General features: G+C 35.0%; 2 protein-coding genes across 4 annotated transcripts; one reads left to right on the top strand and one right to left on the bottom strand.

The window, feature by feature from the left end:
- Window positions 1-1,527: 1,527 nt before the first annotated feature.
- On the bottom strand, window positions 1,528-17,500 carry clpxa (caseinolytic mitochondrial matrix peptidase chaperone subunit Xa). 2 transcript variants are annotated; one of them, XM_067445163.1, is made up of 14 exons: window positions 17,149-17,500; window positions 16,217-16,368; window positions 15,973-16,090; window positions 15,356-15,510; window positions 14,488-14,650; window positions 13,733-13,774; window positions 8,478-8,654; window positions 8,087-8,251; window positions 7,882-7,970; window positions 7,390-7,554; window positions 6,041-6,343; window positions 2,599-2,691; window positions 2,376-2,482; window positions 1,528-1,936 (listed from the first exon to the last, which is right to left on the bottom strand). In XM_067445163.1, the coding sequence occupies exons 1-14, from the start codon at window positions 17,201-17,203 to the stop codon at window positions 1,846-1,848; spliced, it is 1,875 nt and encodes a 624-aa protein (XP_067301264.1). In that variant the 5' UTR covers window positions 17,204-17,500; the 3' UTR covers window positions 1,528-1,845. The 2 variants fall into 2 exon arrangements, with proteins under 2 accessions (XP_067301264.1, XP_067301265.1); XM_067445164.1 differs by lacking the exon at window positions 13,733-13,774.
- Window positions 17,501-20,066: 2,566 nt separating this feature from the next.
- On the top strand, window positions 20,067-25,192 carry spg21 (SPG21 abhydrolase domain containing, maspardin). Of its 2 annotated transcripts, XM_067445161.1 has the most exons (10): window positions 20,067-20,175; window positions 20,606-20,670; window positions 20,903-21,064; window positions 21,250-21,330; window positions 21,419-21,564; window positions 21,645-21,753; window positions 22,112-22,219; window positions 22,331-22,471; window positions 23,631-23,733; window positions 24,952-25,192. In XM_067445161.1, exons 2-10 carry the CDS (start codon window positions 20,608-20,610, stop codon window positions 25,167-25,169), a joined length of 1,131 nt encoding a protein of 376 aa, XP_067301262.1. In that variant the 5' UTR covers window positions 20,067-20,175; window positions 20,606-20,607; the 3' UTR covers window positions 25,170-25,192. The 2 variants fall into 2 exon arrangements, with proteins under 2 accessions (XP_067301262.1, XP_067301263.1); XM_067445162.1 differs by lacking the exon at window positions 24,952-25,192 and having other exon boundaries at window positions 23,631-24,475.

Here is a 25,192-nt window from a genome sequence, read left to right as displayed (position 1 = left end):
CGGCCAGCAAGTCTTCAAAATAAAACCCCCTTCAAACTTAAAGCATTTATTTACATTTAGGACACAGGGAAAACGTTTTCATAATCTGATTATAAATTAAGCAGAACAACTGTTTTCAACACTGATAATAATAAATATTTATTGAGCAACAAATCACGATATGATTTCTGACGGATCATTAGACACTAAACACCGGAGTAATGATCCTGAAAATTCGAGTGTTCAGTTTTGACATCACAGGAATAAATTACATTTTACATTAAAATTGAAAACGTTTTAAATTGTAATAACATTTAACAATATTACTGTTTTTATTGTATTTTTGAACGAATAAATGCAGCCTTGATGAACATACAATACCTTTTTTTCTTCTCTATTCTACACAAGAAAAGCTTATTTAATAAAAATGTTATCCATTGAGATATTTGTTAGTATATTTAATTGTACATTTATATATTTAATTAAGTCAGTAATATCCCTTTCTTCGTTTAATAAATTACTAAATAGTCTAGGCCTATTATTCTAACATTTTTATTGTATTAAATTAATATTTATCTACAACTAAAAATGCAGGCATCATTTACTCACCCTCATGTTGTCTTAAACGTTTAGTTCTTTCTTTAGTGAAACACAAAAGGAGAGCTTTTGCCCAATGTCGTACAGTGAAAGTATGGAAGTTCCATGGAAGAAAATAATGCTAGTTTTAAACATGAGTGAATATAAGACAGATTTTAGATTCTGAGTGAACTATGCCTTGAAATAATACTATATTTCATAATACATTTTGTGCTGTGTTGCATGTATTTAGTTTTTATCTAATGATCTTTGTGTTCACTGAAATACAACAGAAGACCTGCATTGTTTAGTGATAATATTTACATTTTATTCCTACATATTTTTTTGTACACAATCCTTTTGACTTGAGGGGGTGAAAACATACATACAGGTCATGTTTCTACTTCCCATTTTGCATTAATGGGGATATATACTTACAATGCAGATTAAAAGAAAAAGAAATCAATTTCTATGAAGTGATTAAAAATGAATTACACTGGGAATTCAGCACAGAGCTTAAATCATTGTGTAACCATTGCATTTGCTGATTTACAACTTTCTCAAAGAGACAAAGTCACTTGGTTGTTTCAAACTAGCCAACACATATAAATCTTCCATTGCTGGGCCACTTTGTGAATAACAACAGAAATTATGACGACACATTGCCAAGTTCCAGCCCGTAACTGATTTTCTTGTCCCTTAACATAATGCAAATAGCAGCTTGAGTGTAACTGCAAACTGGACATCTAAAATCTAACTTTAAACCACAGCATTGAGTGACAGAAAAAAAAATAATGTCCCAAATTTAAAGTCAGTTGATAAAGAGGCATAAAGATACATATTCTGGTAGGGTTCTAATTATTATTCATGTGGTTCAATTACAAATATTGATTTACCACAGTTATATTGGAGACTTTATGAAAGTTGTCAGGATTTATATCAATGTCTGCTACAGTAACTATAACCAGCACATGACCAGTGTGACTAATGTGTAATTTTATTCCAAGCAGGGCAAAGAGAAACTAAAATGAAATAAAATAAAATAAAATTCTTTACATTTCACATCTCTTTAGAGGGATAGTTTCAGGGGAGACTTCCCACAGACTTGGTTGACTTTAAACTTATTTCTCTAAGCCATGATTACATAAAGTCAGGGTAGAGATGGCATAAGTTCCCAGAATATGATTTTCCAAAGCGAGAAACCAATCATTACAAGCATACAGTGAGAAATGGACCCTTAGGAGAACTGAGGAGGCAAACAATCAGCTAAAGAAAAGTCTTGAGTAGGTTTTAGTTTTTGGCGGCATCAGCTTGTCTTGTCCAGTTTTCCTCTTCGATTCCAGAGTCATACTCTTCCTCAGAGGGCTCTTTAGCTGCAGCTCTGAGTGAAGAGAGTAAAAAAGTCAATGAGACTAATTCAAATGACTACCAAGTGCCATTAAACTAATTAGGCAGTAAATTCAAAAGGAAAGCAATTAAGACAGTTGAGCTATTAAGTGTGTTTATAGATTCTCAATATGTACAAACCTAACAACAGTTCACTAAGCAATTTAATGAACTTACAATGAGGAACCAGTATTTGTTTGCATTAAAAAAATGATACTGAGCAGATTAAATACTTACTTGATTTTAATTATAGATTATATATTAAAAAAATATTTTGCAATGTGCATTAAAGTTCAAGTACAAACCCAAATCCATAAGCAATGGGAATTTGTAAAATGCTATAAAATTAAGAATCTGTGATTTCTTTAACCTTCAAGTTTTTGCATTTATCATTTTCAAACAAGAATAACAAAGTAGGTAATGTGAGCTCTCACCTTATGTACTGAGGTGGTGCTTTTCCTTGAACCACTTCCTTCTTCACTTCCACTGCCACAATATCTGAATGTGGCACCTCAAACATGGGATCAAGCAGCAGTTTTTCCTGTTGGGAAATCGTGGCAGCTTATGATATCACAAGACCACACGTAATTATACCAGCATGCCGTTGAGGAACTGAAACTGAATACAATACAAGCAACAAAAACAGCATTCTCCTACCATTATGGATCTAAGCCCACGGGCCCCGGTTTTACGTTCCAGAGCTAACCTGGCGATTGCTCTAAGGGCATCAGGCGTCACGTTGAGTTCACACTAATACAAAAGAAAGACAACACATCCAGAAACAATTAATAAATATAGCTGCAAGCAGCCATTATCGGGGCCAAGCGCAAAGAAGAAGACAAGACATGCCAGCATGGCTGGAAGTCTCAAGCCAACTGCAACAATGAGCCATTAAGGACCTATTAAGTTGATTTTAGGCAAAATAGCAGTCAAATTTTAAATACAGTCAATAATAATGGTTTAATGGTTTATCACTTTCGACCAATAGGTGTCACTGTTACGAAACTGATGTGGTTTAGTCAGATTGAGATGACAATGACACATGCAAAGTTTGGTGTCAATATGTCAAAGCATTGCAGAGATACAGCCTCAAGAGTAATTTTTGCATCATGGCTCAACTCTGTTGCAGTGGTATATGAAAACTGTTTTGTCTATCAATCCGAAATCCATAACTATTTGTCAGCATGGTCTGAAGACGATACGGATCAATTTTGGTGAAAATCGGACAAACGGTCTAGGATGAGTTTGAAAAAGTAGGTTTTTAACAAATAACAAGACGGAGGACAGATAGGTTTGCAAAATATGGCACAATTGGTATCCATGTTCTCGGCATGAGCCATTGACTGTATTATGACCAGTTTCATTACAATGGGTTAATTTAATCAAAAGTTATTAGCATTTCTGTACATTTTATTACAACTTTTGACCACAAGGTGGCGCTACCCCGAAACTTTTTGAGTATCTTCAGGACATGGAGCGGAAGACACATACCGAGTTTTGTAACGATACGCTAATGCATTCTTAAATTATAGCATTAGCATTTTAAACCATAATACTGCATTGAAGTCAATGGGAATTTCATGTTTTGTTTTATTATAGCGCCACCAAGAGGCACAATCCCACCAATTTTTTTATGTGTCCTCATAGTGAGCCCATACATATGTGTGTCAAGTTTGGTGAAAATATCTCATTTTGTTTTGGAGTTATAGACATTTATATGAAAAAACACGTAAAAAAGGACTGACACCTGACTTTGATTGGATTTTACTACCCCTTACTATCAATATTTTGAGATTTGGGCATTAGCGTATAGCTATCGACCTATGTTTCCGAACTTCTGAGGCTGGTTTCGTCTCGATCGGACTAGCGGTTTCGAAGATATCAGCAAATGTTTTTTAAGCACTAAATTACAACTCTGCGCAAACCATATGCCGAAACCTGGCAAGTCTGGTATCGTTGGAGTCGGCAAGGATTCAGGAGACCAAAAAACACACTCCCATCAAAATATGTCAACCACACCCAAAGTTATAAGCGTTTGAAAAAAAAAATTCTCCACTAGGTGGCGCTGTTTCGAAACTTCTCAGGCTACTTCAGGGCATCGTGGTGATGACCCATACCAAGTTTCATAACAATCTGTTCATGCGTTCATAAAATACAGCATTTTTGCACATAATTCAAAATGGCCGACATCCAAAATGGCCGACATGGTAAAATTGGATATCAGTCGACTCGGCATGACGCCCTGAATCTAATGAGACCAATTTTATGATTTTTGGATAAACGGTTCAGAAGTTATAAGCCAAAATAGGCATTTTTCGTATCTCCGGACAGGTAGGTGGCGCTGCGCCGAAACGCTGCATGTTGCTTCAAGTCATGCTTGTGATGACATGTACCAAGGTTGGTTTGAATACGATAAAGCGTTGCGGAGATATAGCCTTTAGTGTGTTTTTGCAACCTCCACGTAAAATTTGTTTGTGCGTTTATTGAAAACGATTGGACGAATCAACTTGAATTCCATAACTTTTTGTCAACATGCTCTGAAGATGATCTGTTTCAATTTTCGTGAAAATCGGAGCAACGGCCTAGGAGGAGTTCGAAAAAGTAGGTTTTTCAGAAAATTCAAAATGGCGGGAAAATTTGCATACCGGAAAATGACATCATAGGGTGAAATCGAATCGGCTTGAGCCAAGGAATCCGATGAAAAAAGAATTTTGTTTCTAGCCCTTAGGGGTCAAAAGTTATAAGCATAAATATGAGTGAAACTTTGGACAGGTGGTGGCGCTAGAGGGATTGAGTTAGAGGCACCAAATTTGCTATAGTGACAGCTCAGACTGGCCTCTATGAGTGTGCCAAATTTCACAACTTTTTACCATACGGTTCTATGGGCTGCCAGAGACTCCTATGGCGGAAGAAGAAGAAGAAGAAGAAGAAGAAGAAGAAGAAGAAGCAGAATAATAATAATAGGAACACTAACGATTTCAATAGGTGCCTCCGCACCTTCGGTGCTTGGCCCCTAACTATTTTAATTTATGCCACATTTTATAAAATGTTACATTATTTTATATATATATATATATATAGAGTTTGTAGCACTATAAACCATCAGCTTATATGAACAAATAGAATACATATTAATATATTAATATATATATATATATATATATATATATATATATATATATATATATATATATATATATATATATATATATATATATATATATATATATAAAGATAAAATGTTCAAAAAAATCAAAAGGAGACAGAACAATAAAAATGGCAAACAGATTTATCATTTTATTAACATTTTGTTTTGAAAATTTAGGGTTCACCCAAAAATGAAAATGTACTCATCCTCAATTAGTTCCAAACCTGTATACATTTCTTTATTCTGCTGAGCACAAAAAGATATTTTGAAGAATGTCCGTAACCAGACAGTTTATGGACCCCATTGACTTCTATAGTATTTATTCTCTACTAAGGAAGTCAATAGATTCCATCAACTGTTTAGTTCTTATTCTTCAAAATATATTCTTTTGTGTTCAGCAGAATAAAGAAATTCATACAAGTTTGGAACAACTTAAGGGTAAGTAAATGACAGAATCTTCATTTATGGGTGAACTATCCCTTTAACTCAAAATTTAACACAAATAAATAGCCAAAGCACAAGGAATAGCGTCATTAAAGTAATTTATGTCAAACCGGTTTATGTGTGCTCTCAAAGCACTGATCACACATTGTAATTATGCACACACATTTCAGTACATTCATGTTGTTTCCACACATTATTTTGTTTGATTATTTTTTTTATCGGGTCATGTGTATGTTGCTGTGTTTGGTGATTCTTAATGAATTTGTGTACTGTGGTAGGCATATAATGCAGTCAAGTCAAGGCGGTCTCAATGTGGTCTGTTCAGTATTGGAACTTGATTTGTCTAAAACATAAACAAGCTCTTTGCTGTTGTGCTGTATACATATTGTATTCACACAATGAATTTGACTTTTTTGTGTGCTTTGGTGTGCATAAATGTATGAATTATGAAGATATTATATTATTTGATTAAAGACAAGACCACTAGTTTATATATTAGGTACGAACCTTGTCCATGCTGAAGAGAGCCTGATACTGTGGCACAACAGCATTGCGTGGCTCCGTAAGGATCCGCACCAGCGTCTCCTCATCCAGACTGTGCAGAGGAACCACAACAGGAAGACGGCCCACAAACTCAGGAATCATGCCGAATTCAATGAGATCTCTGGCCTCCACGTGTTTCAGAAGTCGGTCCTTCTCCTCGATCTCGGCCACTGCATCCACCTCTCCGCCTGTGGTGTTAGCCAGGTCAGCCGCTGCCGCTGCCCTTCGACCTTTGCCCATGTTGGATGGTGTTCCAAACCCAAGGTACTACATATGGAATATAAAGGTAATGGGCGCATTATATATACACATGTATACACACCACCATTCAAAATATTTTTTTTTTATGTTATTGAAAGAAGTCTGCTTACAAAGGATGCATTTCCTAGATCAAAAATACAGTAAAAACATTTAATACTGTGAAATATTATTACAATTTAAAACTGGTTGAAAGACTATGGCTCGCAAGCCACCACTGACTCTTTGACAAAAATAATATGCCTGCCTGGTCTCTCACCCATTAGCAACTAATGATCTATAAAAAACTAGACACATCACTAGAGATCTGCTTTCTGCAGAAAAGGGAGCTAATTAAAGTTCCTTTGTTGTACAACTTATTGAAATTATAAAAAGTTTAAAATAATATATTTCAAGTGCGTGTTCAGCATCACAACAGTGATCAATGGCAAACCACATCGAAAAATTAAGATTTTTAGAACAGAGCGAAAATTTTAAGGTATATGAAAAATGTGACTGTACTGAAACATATCTTTTTATTTGAATAACTATTACATATATTTTTATTGAAATTGGTGCTCTGCTGTGCCAAGAGACATTTAAAAAAATGTCACCAGGCATTTTCTCTTTCGCCGCAGAGACATTTTGTCCTATAAATGTGTCTTATAAATGTTAATCATTGTTCGTAGCATTTTGTTTTTAGTTGTCTATGGGCCTAATAAAGTTACTATTACTGAAGTGTTATTTTATTATTTTTATATAATATTATAAAACGTCTTCACGGCCACATTTGATCAATTTAAGTCTTTACTGTATAAAAGTATTAATTTCTCAGGAAAAAACCCTCTTACTAACCCAAAAACATTAAAACGGCAGTTTATACAATCCTGACAACTATATATTAAAAATAATACTTCTTAATTGACCCATTGTCAATTTATTCATACATCTGTTTTATTAGAAATTAATTTTGCTGAAGGAAATTAAATATTACATTTAATATAACGACGTCTAGTCTTTCATCATTTTGTGAATAAAGCCTTGTTGTTATATGTCAACATTCTTTTATAAATTACCTTCTCATTCTTTCTCCTGCTGATGATACGGTCAAGCCCATTAAATGCTCCAGATGCTACAAACAGGATATTGGTGGTGTCAACTTGCACAGTTTCACCTCTCAGCTTCCGTGTGTTCTTCTCAGGAACATTAACGATAGTGCCTTCCAGTAGCTTAAGTAAACCCTACAAAAATAATGTAAATAAAAATAAAGCACTATCGCAATTTTTAATATCTTGCTGTTATGACATCACATTTTTAGGTGTGACTGCTTTTTTTTTTCTGTAGTCATAAAAATTGATTTGCAGCTTTTGCAAAAATGACTGCATCACAAGATATTGTTAGTGATTAAAGAAGTATACCAGAAATACAGAAGTGAGACTCTATGAATAACAGACATGTGTTTCTGTAAATATTTAACAGCCTTGTGAGTGTTCTTGTGATTTAGGTCAAAGTTTAGCTGAATATCAGAGACACATATGAGAGAATCTGCTTCATTTTTATTTATCAACCTGCTGAACTCCCTCTCCTCCCACGTCCCTTAGCTGATGGATCCCCGGAACGCTGCCAATCTTGTCCACTTCGTCCAAGAACACGATACCTAAAACAATTACAGCATGCAAGTCCAAATCTTATTGAACAAATTATTCCAAAATGTGGTTTTGGATATTTCATACATGTGGGCAAATGTCACAGGAAGTCTCCGACAACTGTTACCTTGCTGAGCTTTCTCGATCACATAGTTGGCATCCTGCAGAAGTTTTGCGATGACTGACTCTATGTCCTCTCCCACATACCCTGCCTGGGTGAGGGTGGTGCAGTCACAGATTGCAAAGGGAACATCCAGGCATTTGGCCAGCGTTTGGGCCAGTAGTGTTTTGCCTAACACAAAACTTTTCATATTACCACATTCAAAATAAACACTAACATTTAATGGTTTAGTTTATGGAAAATAGTTTTTGAAAAAGGTATCTTATGCTCATCAAGGCTGTATTTATATCTGATCAAAATCAATTTAATCTGTCCTTGCAGAAAGTACTATCTTCTTCATTTAATAAATTAGACTTCTATCAAATTGTACACAACACCGAAAGTGTTTCAGTCTCACCAGAGCCAGTAGGGCCCAGCAGCACTATGTTGCTCTTCTCTAGTTTGATGTCAGTGTATGTGGAGTCTAGCACTTCTCCTCCTCTCTTCTCTGGAGCTGCCTGCTGGTTCAACTGCTGCTGCATGGAAGCACCCAGAGCGTTTCCATGAGGACTGATTCCTGCGATCTGGAGCAGCTCTGAACAAATAAAAAACAACAACAAAAAAAGCATGAATACATTTTTGAAGCTTAGGGCATGCACGAGTGATTCCGGACTTTCAAGCTTCATTATGTATCTTTGAACAACTCATCTTAACAAACATTTTATTTTCTTATTTCTTATGTAATTAGTCCTGCTTACATAATACACTATATTGCCACAAGTTTTGGGACACCTGCCTTTACATATGCACATGAACTTTAATGACATCCCATTCTTAATCCGTAGGGTTTAATATGAAGTTGGCCAACCAGTTGCATCAATAATAGTTTCAACTCTTCTGAGAAGGCTTTCCACAAGGTTTAGGAGTGTGTTTATAGGAATTTATTATCATTCTTCTAGAATTGCATTTGTGAGGTCAGGCACTGATGTTGGACGAGAAGGCCTGGCTTGCAGTCTCCGCTCTAATTCATTCCAAAGGTGTTCTATCGGGTTGAGGTCAGAACTCTGTGCAGGACAGTCAAGTTCCTTCACACCAAACTCGCTCATCCATGTCTTTATGGACCTGGCTTTGTGCACTGGTGCACAGTCATGTTGGAAAAGGAAAGGGCCGTCCCCAAACTGTTACCACAGAGTTGGGAGCATGAAATTGTCTAAAATGTCTTGGTATGTTGAAGCATAAAGAGTTCCTAACACTGGAACTAAAGGGCCACACCCAACCCCTGAAAAACAACCCCACACCATAATCCCCCCTCTACCAAACTTTACATTAGCCACAATGTAGTCAGACAAGTACCGTTCTCCAACGGTAACCTCCAAACCCAGACTTGTCCATTAGATTGCCAGACAGAGAAGCATGATTAGTCACTCCAGAGAACATGTATTTTACACCACTGCATCCCATGCTTTGTATTGCACTTGGTGATGTAAGGCTTGGATGCAGCTGCTTGGCCATGGAAACCCATTCCATGAAGCTCTCTACACACTGTTCTTGAGCTAATCTGAAGGCCCCACAAAGTTTAGAGTTCTGTAGCTATTGACTCTGTAAAAAAGTTGGCGACTTCTGCACACTGTGCCTCAACATGCGCTGACTCCACTCTGTGGAGGCCTACCACTTCATGGCTGAGTTGCTTTTGTTACCAATTGCTTCCACTTTGTTATAATAACACTCACAGTTGACCGTGGAATATTTACTAGTGAGGAAATTTCACAAATGGACTTATTGCACCAGTGGTAACCTCTCACGGTACCACGCTGGAATTCACCGAGCTCCAGAGAGCGACCCATTCTTTCACAAATTTTGTAGAAGCATCTGCATGCCTAGGTGCATGATTTTATATACTTTTGGCTATGGAAGTGATTGGAACACCTGAATTCAATGATTTGGAGGAGTGTCCCAATACTTTGGCAATATAGAGTATCTTTATAATTAATGTTCCAGATTCAAAACTAGTTTTTGACCTTTTTGAATGGCATACTGTTGATTACCACAATAATTTCAACACCTCTCATAGCGTATTTACAAAATTACATGTTTACAGTAATGCACTTAAATGTTCTATAGTCTATAGGGCACGACATTTAAGAAGGGTTTGAATCAAAGCATCCAAAACTCAAATTTTTATTAAACCACTTTAAAAGACTTTGCTACAAAGATGTCTTTAAGATATACATTTGTACAGGCAAAATTAGAAGGCAATTTTAATCACAATAAATCAACAAATTGAGAGGTTTTTTTTTAGGTAACTGACAGCATGCCACACATGCTTAACTTGTATAGAACATTTATTTACAATAGTTGCTTATATATACACTTGCATATATACTTTTTATTTAATAAATTAAAAAATAAAAATGAGATCAAACACTTTTAAATATTTAAAAATTATTTAAATATTTTATCTTGGCAAATAACTGAAGTTTAATTTGAAGTACTAAAATCCCCCCCCCCCCCCCCCCCCAAAAAAAAAGAATCAAGAAATAACATAAATTAGAGCTAAATAGAAATATTATTAAAAAAAAAACTAATAAAAATAACAAAAGCACAAATAAACTGCAGAAAATATGAAAAACTAAATCTAAATTGCTCAAAAATGAAATGTAAATCGCAATTCGCAATTAGTACAAGAATAAAACTCAAATAAAAGCACTGAAATGTTTACTCTCTTCTTCAGTAAAGTCGCATCATGCACTGTTAACCGGAAAGGTCAAACTGCTTAGTGTGCACAGCTGCAGTAATCACAGGATCTACAGGGATTTCCTGCGACAAGAATATGAAGGTAAATTGATGCCATATAGAATTGCAAGCGTAGGGTAAGATTTGTGAAAGTGTACATAAGATTGCAAGCGTAAATTAAATTCGCATGCACAAGATAAGTTTTGCAAAGGTGTAAATTGCCTTTCAAGTGTAAGAAAAAAATATTTGCAGCATTTTACTGTTATTCATAAGTGTAATTCATGTGTTGTGAAACTGCAGCTTCATGTTAATGCAAAATAAATATGATCTGTATTCTTCTGACTTCCATTTTTCTGCGCTTACCGTTTTGACACGTTTATTTCGCCAAAATACGGCCAAAAGCATTGCACGCCTGTGAACATCGATTTGCAAGCAGAAAAAACAGAGTCAGGAACTGCGAAATAGATTGAGCGTGTAAAACCAACCTTTGTGTAAAAAAATAAACTGTTGCAACTGTCTAAATTACTTGTTGTGTGCGTAGGGCAAAAAGGCTCCCGAAATAAACCGATTTGAACAGTTCCGTCTTTCTTTTAGCTGCGCTTACAGTTTTGGCACGATTCTGTCACTGACTGAGTTTTTCAAGCGCGAGGAGGAAGGCGGGTCCACCTTCTTCTGGAGCCAATCAAATGAGCTGCTCGATTTACTCTTATCTGATTGGTTCAACCAAGTTGGTTCAAACCTCAGACGCCAGAACACATCTTTATCTTCATTTTATTTTTAATGCACAAATACATATAAATAAATAAATAAATAAATAAATAAATAAATAAATAAAGCACAATTGCTTAACAATCTGTGCACCATTAGGTTTAAGACTTATATGTTTCCATCCTAAATTCTGAGCTGGTGTGTTGAGAAAGAAAATGTATGTGAATTCAGTGCATGTATCATCATCATCATCGTCATCATCATCATCCTGCCAGATATAAGTTTGTAATCTTAATACTGCTAAAAGTAGACCTAGTATTTGCACTGCATGCATAATATCACCTGACTACTGATCAAAGGCGATTCCAAAATTATTATTATTATTATTATTAGTAGTAGTAGTAGTAGTAGTAGTATTTTACTAAAATTAGTTCATAATAACAAGTTTTCCTTTAACATGTATTTTAAGAGTACCTCTAAATTATGCACCATTTATCATCTGTAATGCCATAGTTTAACCTCTAGATGGCGGTATATCCCTACTGTAAGGCTGTGTATTCCTTGTTTGCTGAATTTTGATTCAGACTTAATTAGTTAGTTTGCATTTGATTTGGATATATATATATATATAATTATATATATATATATATATATATATATATATATATATATATATATATATATATATATATATATATATATATATATATATATATATGAATCATTATAAAAGGCTACTCTTTGTCTAAGTTGAGTTTTATATTGATTTGAAGTATCAGTTTTGTATTATCCTACAGTCAAATCTGGACAAAGAGAAAGCATTTCCTTTTTCATACTAACTATATAATAGCTTGATCTGTCTACACAACTACACAATCACTAATCAGAATTAATATTGACAGTGACCAGAACGATGCTTCAAAATATATAATTGATTGTTAAATACCATGAAATGTGGTCTGAAAAAGTTATTCAGAATGGTATTGTTACATGCAAGAATGGGAATGAAATGTTTTGATTGTGCATCAGCACAGTGGTGTTTATATATATATATATATATATATATATATATATATATATATATATATATATATATATATATATACAATTCCAAACCAATGACTACACCAGCTCGAAATTCAGGATGAAAACATACGTCTAAAATGCACAGCTTATTTAGCAATCTTTATTTATTTATTTATTTATTTATTTATTTATTTATATGTATTTGTGCATTAAAAATAAAATGAAGATAAAGATGTGTTCTGGCGTCTGAGGTTTGAACCAACTTGGTTGAACCAATCAGATAAGAGTAAATCGAGCAGCTCATTTGATTGGCTCCAGAAGAAGGTGGACCCGCCTTCCTCCTCGCGCTTGAAAAACTCAGTCAGTGACAGAATCGTACCAAAACTGTAAGCGCAGCTAAAAGAAAGACGGAACTGTTCAAATCGGTTTATTTCGGGAGCCTTTTTGCCCTACGCACACAACAAGTCATTTAGACAGTTGCAACAGTTTATTTTTTTACACAAAGGTTGGTTTTACACGCTCAATCTATTTCGCAGTTCCTGACTCTGTTTTTTCCGCTTGCAAATCGATGTTCACAGGCGTGCAATGCTTTTGGCCGTATTTTGGCGAAATAAACGTGTCAAAACGGTAAGCGCAGAAAAATGGAAGTCAGAAGAATACAGATCATATTTATTTTGCATTAACATGAAGCTGCAGTTTCACAACACATGAATTACACTTATGAATAACAGTAAAATGCTGCAAATATTTTTTTCTTACACTTGAAAGGCAATTTACACCTTTGCAAAACTTATCTTGCGCATGCAAATTTAATTTATGCTTGCAATCTAATGTACACTTTCACAAATCTTACCCTACGCTTGCAATTCTATATGGCATCAATTTACCTTCATACAAGAACCTCAGAAAGCAGCATATGACAAAAGCGACACATAAACCGGCAGTCAAATGTAAAACATAAAAGCATTCTTTCTGAGACATGCATTGCCACTTATGAATTTATGCAATAATAGAACCCTTCAACAATGAAAAAGGTTAACTGAAATGAAGAAAACTGACTATGTGATTTTTTTTTGGCATTTGTACAACACCCAACATAAATCAAAGCAATCTGAAACAAAATAAAACAGATTTGTTTTGAAAAAAAATTTGTTTAAATGACATACTGTATGGACAATAAGATTATGGATGTTGACATACACTTACTTGTAAACCTGTATTCGTCCTCCCGTCGTCTTAGCTCTAGCTCTACAGAGAAAGGAGGGCAGTTACAAGAAACCTTGAATGATTAAGTAAACTCTGCTGCAAAAATGCTTCTGAATTGTACAAATGCCAAAAGATGACAGATATCATAAAATGCTGCTGTTGGATTAGATACTAATGGACAGAGTACACATCACAATGGAGGTTATACTATATATTGGCTTCTGAAGGAGAAGATTAGAAGAGTCAAGAAGGTACACAATGGAAAACTTTATTTGAAACATGGCATAACCAGAATGTTAAAAAAAAACAATTTCACTTAACTAATGTGGCATATTTCTGGATAAAACAAAATATTCAGTGGAAATTGATGTAGAGTAGGAGTCGCGGCAATCATTGATACTACTATTGCTCATATTTAGGTTCAGGGATTTGAACAAACTACTGATATGTTTTATATGTTTGATATTGATATGTATTTAAATAAAAGTACATTTAAAAGCTGTATGGGTTCTGTTTATTTTGATGTTGTCTTTGAAGCACAAAAATGTGTTGCTTTACCAAAGGGTCAATTCTTCATTTTGCTTTCAGCTGACAGTGAAACCTGGCTGTCCAAGGACGCAAATTTAATTTGTATCCTGTAACAGATTCATTTCCTAATGGATATGATTCTCTTACATAAGACCCGTTTAGTAAAAACCACCTGTTCCTACCTTCTATGTACGTTTTACACACACACACACACACACAGTACAAACCTCGAGGAGTGAGGGAGGCCTGTTTCTCCACCTCCACCTGCTGCTGTCTGGAGCCTGTCGGCATGTTGTTATAGATGCGTTTATAATGGTTGTAAACGGCCACTGACAGAACCTTCTTAGCATGCTCCTGACCCACAACATACTTATCCAGATAAGCAAAGATCTGTGAGAAAACAAAACCGAGAGATGAAAAACAAAGCGGGAGACAACCAGCTAGATAGCCATGTCACAGGGAGTTAAACTGCTCTAAAATCTCAAAATTAAAGGGGTAGTTCACCCAAAAATTAACATTACCCCATAATTTACTCACCCTCAAGCCATCTTAGGTGTAGATCACATTCTTATTCAATATTTAACACATTATAAAGTAAAACATCTAGCTTCTGGTGGACCACCTTCCATTTTTAACTTAAAGAAAAAGCGCAACTGGCACAGCGAGGGTAGTGTAAAAAGCATTAACTGGCGTGACAAGGAAGTCCGACATAGCATAAGCATTTTGAACTGTGAGAGAAGTTACACTTTCTTTAAAAGTTGAATAGGGAAGGCGATCTGCCAGAAGCTAGGTGTTTTACTTTATAAAGTTTTAAATATGGATTAATTTTCTTACACATACTCATCGATTTGCTTCAGAAGAGCATTATTAACCCCCCAGAGCCATGTGGATTATTTTTATAATGGATGGATTTTTAGGGCTTCAAATTTTTGGTTCCCATTCACTGCCACTATAGCTCGGAAAAGCCAGGACATTTTTTTAAATATAACTCTGATTGTATTTGTCTGAAAGAAAAATGTCATGTATACCTAGGATGGCTTGAGGGTGAGTAAATTTTCATTTTTGGGTGAATTATTTATTTAAATGAATATCTACCTTTTTAGGTGGCGGAGGGGGTTTCTGCTGGAATGCCAACTTGACAGCTTCTGCTGCAGATTCTGGGTCTTTACTCAAACTCTTCTTAGTATCCGTTTCGGAAAGCACCACGAAAAAATGGTGGCATTTTTCACATTTCACAAAGCGAGTAGATGCTACACAAAAGAAATAACATCTTAATATATATATATTTTTTATGATAGGAATGATACGCATTTCAGCTCACTTCAACAAGAGCTGCATGATTAATTTGTATTTAATAATAATAATAACAATAATATAAGAAAAAAGAAAAACATTTACATTCCATCTATTTTTTTTTTTTTGCTTTTATCAAAGCAACTTTTAAATCTTGTTACTAATTAAAGCACCAGCAGATGAAAAAGTAACTTGTGTGTGATTTATTTTTAGCATTGAACAGTTAGTTCAGTAAACACTTTGGCCTACATAAACATGCACAAGGCCAAAATAAACCATAACTCTTTGGAAACAAGGTGAGTAATAAAACTAATCTTGAGTAATCCCATATTAGACATAGAAACAAACAATTTGTGAAAACAATGAACAACAAATAATAATAAATTAAAAAAAATCATAGAAAATCATCAAGTACTCACAAACAAATGTTTCTACATGTGTGCAAGGATCTCCACATTTAGGGCATCTCAGCTGACTACCTCCTTTGCCAGAATTACTAGAGCTGGATCTCTTTCCACTTCCGTCACCAACAGATTTCTTAAAAGGAAGACAAAAATTAAAAAATAAAACTTTCCAGGAAGAGAATGAATTAAATTACATTGGTAAGTTGTCATTTCCTTCTCAAACCCTTGCTGTCAGGAAACAGTATGTCTATCATCATACCTTTCCACCATCTCCATCTTTCATCCCATCTTTTGAAGCAAAATACACAGCCGTCTCAGAGAACGACCTCATAGGGATGCGGCGTGCCACACGAACCTCACAAGCTCCTGGGCGGCTCAGTGACAGTAACTGGCCTCTGGAGCCAGAAATACCTGTGTCATACACAAACATGAGACCATCAGGAGGAAATTCCCTCCAAATAACAATAACATGATGCCTGTTATCATATTGTTTAGAGTGCATCTACAGGAATTTGTCAACAAAAGTAGTCTAACTTTACTAGAACAGAAATCAAATATCCAACCATTAAAATTTTATTTTTTCTAAAAAAAATTCTAAAAGTTTATTTTCAGACTATGGGATCTTGACAAATATAAATATATTAATTTGTCATATTATGAATCGTAAATGCGGTTTCAAAGGTGACCTAGCCAAAGTAACAGCCATATAAAAAATGACACATTAAACATCACAATTCAATAAAACCATTAATGTCCAACATATTAATAAACAATCTGGTTATATAGACAATGTACAGCAATAGATGCACTTGACAACAACTGTCTAATGTGTGCGTTTACTTTACAAAGCGTCTACTTATATCAATGTTTCTATATGAGGGTTAATGTAAATGTTTTCGCATCATACATCATTGTGGTTTGTTTATTTATATATATATATATATATATATATATATATATATATATATATATATATATATATATATATATATATATATATATATATAAATAAACAAACCACAATGATGTATGATATATATATATATATATATATATATATATATATATATATATATATATATATATATATATATTAGTTAGTTAGCCCACCAGCAGCAGCGTTAGCAAATCGAACCAGGCTAAGAAACAAACAAACTCTCAATAGTTCTCAAAATTCGACTTTCTTCTTACCTTTATGAGCAGAATTTATGAGTTTTCTCGCTGCTGAAGCACACGTACACGACATGTTTCAGAGTTTTTTTGTTTGTTTTTTGACGAACTGAATCGGTTGGTTTTGAAGAGCGCAGAGAGGTTAGCGCTAGCTGAGAGCTAACCCACTGAAAGCCATTCAATACAGGCCCGGCAATAATAAATGACTTAAACCGAAACTGTGTATTAAGTAAAAGTCAATCAAACATATTAATATACGAAATGTGTTACTTTGGGAGCTGCTATATGCAGCTGAACTAAACACACACTGCTGTCTGACCTAGGCACAGTGATACAAGTAAACAAGTGATGATGACACCTTGATTCACTGAATCATTCTGGCAGAGAATCATTTGTGTCAGTGAATCAATCTACAAAGATTCAAAGAATCATTAGATACATTAGATTTTTAATTATTATGAATGCTTGAACAAAAATTACAAAACAAAACTATCAATAGGGATCAGTGAAGTGCTTAATCAAGTCATCAATTGCGTCACTGAATTAATTTATTAGGCTGTGTTCGAAATGGCATACTATCAAATGCAGTAGCCAATACTGTGCGTATGCACATTTTCTGTATGAAATTCCCAGGTGACCTACTATAATTGCCAGCATCTGTAATGATATGTTCGATTACAGGTCTTGTTATAAGCACATTTTTATGTCATTTTTTCCCAGTATACTTTTTTTTGTCGAGCAAAATAAAATCTAATTTTAAGTGAAAAACTTAATTGTATTATTTTAATAAAAATTTAATTTTGCTGAATCAACTTGACTTTATACCAAAAAACATACTTTTTATGGATTAGCTCAAGACCTTTGTTGAGAACAGAAAGCTAGGACATCAGGTTTACAGATGTGTTACAAAAAAAATGTTTTTCACATTTATTTGTATGGTAATCTGTACACTTGTGCGGAATTAATGACCCTTTGTCATGTGACAACACTGCATACTACTCTGAAACTGTGCCATACTATTTGTTGTATTGTAAACTATTTCACACACTTTTCTTTAAAAAAAAAATATAGCAGCACTATGTGTACTGGACAAGTGGACAGTAAGCAGTAAATTTGTATTTTGAACACAACATTTGTGAATCAAATGAATCGTTAAATAATAACTAAAGCAAGTGAATCAATCTGTAATTTGTAGACATAAATAACTGTCTTGTAACTATACATTGTGTAATGTACAGAGAATGTATAACGTGTACAAATATTTATTTTGTTTTTAGGTGAACTATCCCTTTAATAGATCTCTCCGCCGCGCATGCGCGCAGTTAACATTCGCTGGTTGGCTGTTGTGATCATAGACATCATATAGATAGACGCCCTATCGAGCGCTACTGCCTATTGGCACGGTCGAGCCGTGGAGCCGCCATCTTGAACCGGTCGCCAGCTCCACTCAGTGTAACTTGTTTGCCAGGTGCAGTGAGCTGTCAGCGCATTTAATTAATCACATCTCACTGAATACATAACCGATTTTAACGCGGTTTTTCTTGCTGCAAAGGTCATTAATGTAGCTATGATACAGGACACATGGTTCAGCGTATATTAATATTCTTAGGCCATATTCGGATGGTAATTGTTTCTCGTGGGGTCGTAAGGTATTTTTCGGATGCATTTTAAAGATCTAAAGCCTACACTTTTATTACTAAAATGCTGGAAAGTATTTACAAGAATAATCTTTCATCACCGCTTAAAAGAGAAAGAGAAAAAAAAAACACTTAAACATTTGAAATGAGCCGTTATTTCCGCTCATTTTTAAAATTACTTTTTTTTTAAAGACATTTAAATAAAATAATAATGTCTTATTATTAAATATGATTTTTTAAATTATTTTTATTCCAAGCATATGACATTTTTACAGCAGACAATAATTTGAATTACCACGTGAGCAGTGTTTCCCAGGTGCGGAGGATCACTCGCTCCTCCACCGGGAATAAATCGCCATCCGAATAGACTAGTTTTATCACTGAGGTGGCATGCAAATGTATTTTACAGACGTCCACATGAGAAACAATTACCGTCCGAATAAGGCTATAGTGGGCTTAACAGTTACATAATATTATGATATAAGATATAAAGTGTCCAGACGTCCAAAATCCAAATATGTGATATAGGATATACGGGGATTTATAAAACCACACAATATATATATATATGATAAAGAAGTAGAAACAGAGAGTTGAAGTAAAATAAGATATTTTAATAAGTTGAAACAATTTATAATGATTTGTGACTTCTCTCTCTCTCTCTCTCTCTCTCTCTCACACACTCACACTCACACTCACACTCACACACACACACACTAAATATATAATATTCCGATAAAGTTCCGGTATCAGCCTTTGTGATTGGGATTGTTCTGTTCGCCTTCATCTGCAACACAACGACAGTTATTATGCCCGGTCAGCAATGCATGTATTAACTTCAGATTGGATTGTGTTGGTACTAATAGGCACATAATGTTACCAAACGCTAAAAGTAAGTTTCGTGCATCTAACAAGTGCTTTCTAACATCTTTTTGATCTGAATAGTAACTTAAGTTATGTGGAAAACACTTGAGTTGAGGGAGATACATAGCTTAGCTAACATTAGCTAGCTACGATTTCAGTACAGTACTATCAAAGATCCTTGCTCCTTCTCAATTATCTGGATTTAAGGACAAAATACAACCAATAGTACGATGGCAAAGTTAAATCTTACTTGTGAAAAGTAATCCCGCAAACCCTACCTGCGATGGTTCGCCGATTAGAACAGGAAAATGCTGCACAGTGCTCTGGCATCTTAACTGCTGCTATGCAAAGAAACTAGGAGTACGACCGGTTCAAAATGGCCGCAGCAAATCTCGGCGCCCAGCAGCCAATAGGGCGTCTACCTATATGATGTCTATGGTTGTGATCTTGTGCAGTCAATCGTTTTCTGGCTACGGAAGCCGCTGTCATGTGATTCAGCGAAAGGATACAATGTTTTTTCAAACCTGTGGATGAAAGGCATTAAAAGGTGATTTATCTCATGAATCAACACGGTAACATTCTCTCATCTATTGCTCGAAATAGTCTCCTGATTTGCGTCGCTGTGAAACGTATACAAGCAATAGTTTTGTAGGGGCATATGCTGTATTTTTGAACATCTTAAACACTCGTATGAAGGTATTAATGATTCAATTTGAGATACACCATTATTTTTGATACACCATCAGTGTTATAATTGCGGGAATTGTTTATGAGTTTTCAGTAGTTCAAGTAGACCATTCTGGACTCTAGTCACATGTTTTCTATGGTGAAATACTATGGAGTAAAATCGATATAGATCGACATTTAATCTTTTACATGAAATTGAATTTAACAAAATGCCTCTTCATCTAAATTACAAGCATAGTTTTTCGAAGACACGTGCACCTATTTAATCAGACATTTCTTTTGCATTTCAGCAATGGAGGAGATACGAGTATCTCCTGATTATAACTGGTTCAGAAGCACCGTACCTCTGAAAAGAGTAAGAAAAATATCTCTATCTATCTATCTATCTATCTATCTATCTATCTATCTATCTATCTATCTATCTATCTATCTATCTATCTATCTATCTATCTATCTATCTATCGTTAATTGACATGTGAGAAAGTTAAAATGATAGAACTGCTGTAAATGTAAATTCCAATAATATATCTATTTTTTCAGTGATACTGTAGTACATTTTTGTGAATTCCTGCCTGTGTCTTCTTTAGATAATTGTGGATGATGATGACAGTAAAGTCTGGTCGTTGTATGATGCTGGGCCCAAAAATATCAGATGTCCCATCATCTTCCTCCCACCCGTAAGCGGCACCGCAGAGGTTTTCTTCCAGCAGGTGCTGGCTCTCTCTGGATGGGGCTACCGCGTCATCTCGGTATGCTCTCTCACACATAATCTAGAGACAGACCAGCTAGAAAAGAGATTTGTTAATTAATAGGTTTATTCGGTTGCTTTTGTTATTTCAAACATGGGCATTTATGTAATTAACATACCCTTGTGCTGCTCTTCTGACATTATTGCATTCTTCCATGACATGTACCTTGATATTGCTGTATCCAGCTCCAGTATCCTGTCTATTGGGATCTGCTGGAATTTTGTGATGGATTTAGGAAGCTTTTAGACCACTTACAACTGGACAAGGTATGACAAATTGATTATTTTATGCATGCAAAATGTTAAAAAAAAATTCTCTTTCACAACCCGTTTTTTTCTGACGGTCTCTGTGCAGGTGCACTTGTTTGGCGCCTCTCTCGGTGGATTCCTGGCTCAGAAATTTGCTGAAGTCACGCATAAATCTCCCAGAGTTCACTCTCTGATCCTTTGCAACTCATTCAGTGACACATCGATCTTCAACCAGACATGGACAGCAAACAGGTAGAGACTTATACTGATCATTTTTCCAGTTGTAATGTCTCCATCCTTGTTGACATTTTCTCATTGTCTTTCTTTTCTAGTTTCTGGTTGATGCCTGCGTTCATGCTTAAAAAGATTGTGCTTGGTAACTTTGCCAAAGGACCTGTGGACCCAAAAATGGCAGATGCAATTGACTTTATGGTTGACAGAGTAAGTACTTCTACTATTCTGACTGTTTATATGACAATTAATTAGTGTAGCCGAATGTGAGTCTACAACTTTTGACCCAACTCCATAAAAAAAGTAAAAAAAAAAAAAAAAAAAAAGTTGATTTTTGCCGTAAGGGCATTTACTATGAACATGAAATACTACCCAGATTTTGTTAAACGTGTGTGTTAACATTCATTGTACTGAAACAATTTGTTGTTTTACATAAATCAAGCTAAATATAGTGCTTGAACTGAATTGATGTAGTTAGTAATAGATCTTGTACTGACGTGTGAAGGTGAATTTGTCTCACTCTTTGCTCATTTATCAACAAAGCGTGCTCTGTTTATCTGTGCTTCAGCTGGAAAGCCTGAACCAGAGTGAACTGGCCTCTCGACTCACTTTGAATTGCCAAAACTCCTACGTAGAACCTCACAAGATAAAGGATGTTGCTGTCACCATAATGGATGTAGGTCTTTTTTATATATATATATACACATACATGCATACACACGCATATATATTTAGGCAATAAAATAAAAAATACTGAACTGTGAACTGTTGATTCTTTTTTTTTTAGGTTTTTGATCAGAGTGCCCTGTCACATGAGGCAAAGGAAGAGATGTATAAGCTGTACCCAAATGCCAGAAGAGCTCATCTTAAAACAGGCGGAAATTTCCCTTATCTGTGCAGAAGTGCAGAAGTTAACCTGTACATACAAGTGAGTCCTCTGCTTTTTTTCATACAAGTGAGTCCTCACTTTTTAGTTGTTTAAAGAAATATTTCAACCCAAATGTAAAATTCTGTCATTATTTACTCACCCTCGTGTTGTTCCAGACCCCAATGATTTTCATTCATCTGTGGAACATGTATGAAGAAAATTTGAAGCTTCAAAAAAGAAGCAAAAACCCTGTAAAATAGTCAAATTTGTTTCCAAATCTTTGCCATACGATAGCTTTATGTGAGAAACAAACAGTTATGTAGTAAACATCCCGATATCCCTCCAAACTGTCCTTGATCAGTTGCGATGTAAAATTCTAGAACAAATAATTCTTTTGATCTAGTTCAGAAAGCAGGTCGGAATGATTTATTCTCGCATTTACAAAATCACGACTTAATGGTTGCAGCAGTGGGGAAGATTATCAGTAGGTTTGTTTCCATCCACCTATTTTTATGTGAATTTTGGTTTGTCACATAAAAAACGCTGGAGCTTGATAAGGCGACGTGCATAAACAACGGTGGCGACGCATTTACTGAATAAGTCCTTGATGGGCAACAAAAAACTCGTGAATTTGCCTCAACAGAGGATGTGATTGGACTGGACTGGTTTAAGTGGGTCGAATTTGCCTCAACAGAGGATGTGATTGGACTGGACTGGATTAAGTGGGCCAATTTCATTGCACAGCATCTCAAATGTTGATTTGATCATTCTGAAATGCCTGAGACAAAAGTCTGTCATCTGAATTATTTGGTATAATGACCTTCCAGAACTGTCCCACACGATTGCGCACCTAAATAAATACCAGTCACCTGCCTCCAAACACAAGATAACATGACAGCGTTTATTGCATTTCATCTGCGCACTCTGAGGCGAAAAAACATCTATAATGTTGAAAAAATGAGCCACAGTGACTGGCTTCCCCGATTGCAGCAACTTATATTTGCAATGGACAGAAATGTTGCTTTATTTGCAGATATTCTTTGTGAAATTCCAGTTTTCCATATGTTAAACGGAAACAAAGACAACATTTTTTCTAAAAAAACAAATTTCAGTTTGTTTTGGAAACATATGGAGCATTTTTATGATTCTTCAGTGAGTAGCAATACAATTGTGTTGTTATTTTCAGCTGCTTAATTTGCACTCTGGTTTTACTCTGTAGATACACCTGCGTCAGTTTCATGGGACACGGTACGCCGCCATCAATCCAGAAATGGTCAGCGCAGAGGAGCTGGAGGTGCAAAGGACAAATCTGAGCAACAACAGTGAGAGTGATGATGAATCATAGACGCTTCATACAAACATTCTCTGAATGATGAATAGATGAATCAGGACCTGAATTTGACCTGATTTAGCTACACAACATTCAGAGATTACGTTTCGGTATTCAGTTTTTCTATTACCTTGTTGTCAGTTAAATGTGAATGGACTTTAAAGAACCTATTTTTACTTTATGGACAATAAACAATATTTTGATATAATATTACGACTGTAAATAAGTGAAATTGATTACATAGTTAGGGCTTTCATAGAATGCCATATTTTGACCCGGCTGCCTTACACAATATACATAAAAACACACACTTCTTTGTTGAATTAAGCACTTTTTACTTCTTGAAGTTAATTTTCTGCCTTTTGTATGCTGGTGTTATATTCTGTTTTTTTTTTGTTCTTGTATGAATGTTGTCAGCGTCCTTATCTCTTTTGGTTGTTGGAGTCATGCACTGATATAAAATGAAACCCATTTCAACACCAAATTGTATAAATCTTATAAATCTTTCACCTATCAGGAGCCCTTGATTTGGAAACAAATCAAAATGTGTCATCATTTACTTTACATGATTTAAAGCTGTTTAACCACAAAAGCCAGATATTGATCATTATTATAGATTTACAACTATTTTAAAAGACTATAGGTCAGTTACAAGTATTGTGTTTGCTAAACTTATCAGTCATTTATATATTTTTTAAATGTTCTAATAATAAATTTGCATGAGCACAAATCTGCCTTTCAGTGTTTGAAGGAACATTTGTAAACCCAAGTATACAGTTATAAATCATAAATGATCCACTACTAAAGCATTACACTGTTATGGCTATACAGTATTAACTATTCAAGTCATATCAGAGATTGTTTACATGAGAATCAGATCAATGAATTGGGATTTTATGGCATGCAAACCAATTTAAGTCTATACCCCAGTAATTTAGATTCTTGATCATATTTGTACAATCATGTTTTTTGGATAATAATCATCTGAATACTCTGGTATATGAATATAGTATTCTTTTAGTACCATGATATTATCATCTGATATGTCACAATATTTGAAGCCAGCACATTAAAAGACGGTATGAAATCAAAAACAAATCTTTTTTTATGAAATATTGCAGTTTATTATAAATTATTAATCTATGCACATCATTTTTTTTGTTAATTTGCCTTCATAATCTTTAATCAAAATAACTTCTTCCTCTTACAGCGTCATCTCTTCTCTTCTCTGATGATGTGTTTACTGGCGTGAGGGCGGGACAACCTGTCACTCACATGAGATTGACCAATAGCGAACCACAACCAATCATCTCCCAATGGACAAAATCAAGTCCTGCCCTACATTTTGTCTTGTTCAAGAACCCGTTTCACTCGGATATACGTTACAATAGGGAAGGAAAGACTATTGTAACTTCCGTTTCATGCTGATTTTTACTGCAGTATATGCCATA

Source organism: Pseudorasbora parva, chromosome 1 (genome assembly GCF_024679245.1).
Source record: "Pseudorasbora parva isolate DD20220531a chromosome 1, ASM2467924v1, whole genome shotgun sequence".
NCBI classification, from domain to species: Eukaryota; Metazoa; Chordata; class Actinopteri; order Cypriniformes; family Gobionidae; genus Pseudorasbora; species Pseudorasbora parva.
The sequence above is the reverse complement of the archived record's forward strand: the minus strand, read 5'-3'. Positions and strand labels throughout refer to the sequence as shown.

Coding starts and splice junctions, on each gene's coding strand:
- clpxa (XM_067445163.1), bottom strand. CDS start 17,203: ATGTCGTGTACGTGTGCTTCAGCAGCGAGAAAACTCATAAATTCTGCT. Junction 16,369..17,148: donor CATAAATTCTGCTCATAAAG/GTAAGAAGAAAG, acceptor TGTATGACACAG/GTATTTCTGGCTCCAGAGGC. Junction 1,937..2,375: donor GCACCACCTCAGTACATAAG/GTGAGAGCTCAC, acceptor CTCTTCACTCAG/AGCTGCAGCTAAAGAGCCCT.
- spg21 (XM_067445161.1), top strand. CDS start 20,608: ATGGAGGAGATACGAGTATCTCCTGATTATAACTGGTTCAGAAGCACC. Junction 21,565..21,644: donor CAGACATGGACAGCAAACAG/GTAGAGACTTAT, acceptor TTTCTTTTCTAG/TTTCTGGTTGATGCCTGCGT. Junction 21,754..22,111: donor TTGACTTTATGGTTGACAGA/GTAAGTACTTCT, acceptor TCTGTGCTTCAG/CTGGAAAGCCTGAACCAGAG.